At 65.5% G+C, this 2,513-nt stretch overlaps 1 protein-coding gene across 1 annotated transcript in view; it reads left to right on the forward strand.

The window, feature by feature from the left end:
• The window catches only part of LOC128774695 (translation initiation factor IF-2-like), a 35,212-nt gene extending 32,994 nt beyond the window's left edge, over positions 1-2,218 (forward strand). The window contains exon 2 of the mRNA XM_053893789.1: positions 1,923-2,218. Within this exon, the coding sequence (XP_053749764.1) occupies positions 1,923-2,031 (109 nt within the window). The 3' untranslated portion in view covers positions 2,032-2,218. The remainder of the gene's footprint in view (positions 1-1,922) is intronic.
• Positions 2,219-2,513: the final 295 nt, after the last annotated feature.

Here is a 2,513-nt window from a genome sequence, read left to right on the forward strand (position 1 = left end):
CAGCTCCTGGACTGAATAGTCTGCCTCCTGCCCACTGTTGACGGTAGATGTCCTCCGCTTTGCCTGATACCAGCTCCGGGGTCTAGATCAGGTCCCCTCCAAGAATCCCCCAGGCCAGGAGATGCCTGTACCTACCCCTTCATTCCCTACCTGGCCCTGTGCCCCAGGGTCCAGAACGGGGGCCACACCACAGCTTGGTGGGAGTGGCTGTGGCAGTGCTGATTAGGGGCTTGGGGGTAGCCGGTGGGTTTGTTCTGGGACAGGTGCAGGGCCACCATGCACATTCATCACCTCATTGAGGACACCTTCCCTGGTTTGGATGTTCCTACAGGGGGGTCTCCAGGGGGATCTTGAGTGAGCACTGGTGCAAGCCTGGGAGAAGTCAGGCAAGCAGGCTGGAGAAGCAGGATTCCCAGGTTGGGGAGGCAGCCCAGCCTGGGAGAGCTTGGGGTGCTGGGACAGAGAGAGGGGGTTCCCGGTTCCAAAGAGGCAGACAGTCCCCACACCTGCACGGGTGGCTGCACACGCACATTGGGGGCCCCAGGCTCGTGTATGCTGCCTCCCTGCCAGGTGGGGGTGGGGCGTGCACCTGCAAGACCCAGGGTCTACCTGGGTCAGGGAGGAGGGGTGGGGTGGGATGCACTCCCTCACACCATCCCACTGTCGCCTGCCCGGAGCAACCTGCCGTGCCTGTTGGGGGATGTGGGGCTTTGTCTCCCTGCAGGCCGGTCTGCTGAGCCATTCTGTGTCACTGACCACAGCCCTGTCCCCATGACACACACACACGCGCGTCCTATCCACGCGTGAGCTCTCCACAGAGCTATTACCGCAGCAGTGGAGGGACAGAGGGGTCGGGACGCCAGCAGAGTGGTGCCTGAGGGGTGGAGAGGACCAGCACCCATGTGCAGCCTCAGCACGCTGTGACAGCATGGGACCCAATCTGTGCAGGGGGGGTCCCCAAGATCCCCAGATGGATCCAGGCTTATGCACAGTAGGTGCACCCTGGCTATTTGGTGCTGCCGTTAGCCCAGCTGTCTGAACCCCCCCCCCCAACCCCCCAGGGTGTCAGCCTGTCCTTCCCGGACAACCCATCATGGGGCCTGGGGGCCAGGGTGCCGCCTTAGCAGGAAGCTGATTTCTGTTTTTCTGCAGCCAGACCACAGCAGAAACACTTGTTACTGCTGAACCCATTAACTGTAATTATGGCGCTCTCGGCGGGAACATAATTACCCTGGTGGCCTGGCACCGTGCCGGACTGTGCCCTGCTGGCCCTGACCCGCTCTTGCCCCTGCACTGTGCCTTGCTGGCTCTGCCCCTGCCCAGGAGGCTGGGGGAGACAAGGGCACGGGCTGCTTCCAGCCCCTGCAGAAGAGTCTCCTTCATGCCCTGTGTCTCTGACCCCGTTCAGCTCCCCAGGCCTTATCCCCACCATGCCCCAGGTTCTGGGCACCTAGGCCATTGCTCTCCTCCCTTTGTTCTCCAGCTCAGGCAGCCCCACAGAAAGCCCACCTCAGAGGTGGGTCCAGGGATTCGTGCCATGGGGATGACATGGGGTGGGGCGGTGCACAGAGTACCGCCAAGCCCTCCGGGGCCACGAGGACTGAGTGCGTGCGTCCACAGGGTTTGTGTGGAGCCCCCGTCCCCTGTGCTGTCTGGCTCTCTCCCCATGCCTCACACAGGGCTCCCTGAGTTCCTGGGGATCCAGCTGGGCTGGGTGTAGGGATGCACCCCTTCGCAGAGACAGCTACGGTGGGCCAGGCCACTGTGCAGCCTGCGTGGGGCCCCAGCGCCACCTGGTGGCTGCTCTGAGAATGCCCGGGAGTTCTCGCCCGTCTGGGTGGCCGAGGTGCAGAGTACCTGGGGGTGGCTGCTGACCCAGCTCCCGAGGCCCCCACGCCACCTGGACGCTCTCCTGCCAGCAGGACACTCTTGGAGGTGGCCGGTCGCTGCAGGCCGCTTGGGGTGGCCTCCCTGGCCCCCATCCATCCAGGCGCACAGGAGGGCTGCGGGTCCTCCACGCACAGTCGCTGAGCTGAGCTAAAGCCCGCGTCCGTCATCCCAGCTGCTGTGGTCAGGGCACCCCGCGCCTGCTGGCATCACGTGGGGTTTAGCGTGGAGTCCCCCTCATGGTTCGTGTGCGTCCGCAGCATGTGTTGGTGTCCCGGCTGGGCACCGAGTGTGTGGCCTCACTCTGGAACACCCGAGCTGGGGGGGGAGAGCCTGGGCAGAGGGGCCGCAGCCGTCATCCACAGCGCGGGGGGTGGCAGCAGTGGCCCACGCGGGGATGCAGCGGTCACTGCGCGCGGTGGCCAGCGCCAGGGCTCTGCCCCTTGAGGCCTGGCCGACGGGGTGGGCACGGGGGCTGTTGAGGGCTCGGCACGTGACGTGCCTGTAGGCACCGTGGCGGCCGTAGGGGTGCCCCCGCCCCCTGCCCTGCCGCCCCGCGGCCGTCTCCACCTCCAGCGTCCACCCTTAACTCGACCGCCTGCCGCACGTGGTTCGAGCACGTCAGC

Source organism: Panthera pardus, unplaced genomic scaffold (assembly GCF_024362965.1).
Source record: "Panthera pardus isolate Hobbes unplaced genomic scaffold, ASM2436296v1 HiC_scaffold_4, whole genome shotgun sequence".
NCBI classification, from domain to species: Eukaryota; Metazoa; Chordata; class Mammalia; order Carnivora; family Felidae; genus Panthera; species Panthera pardus.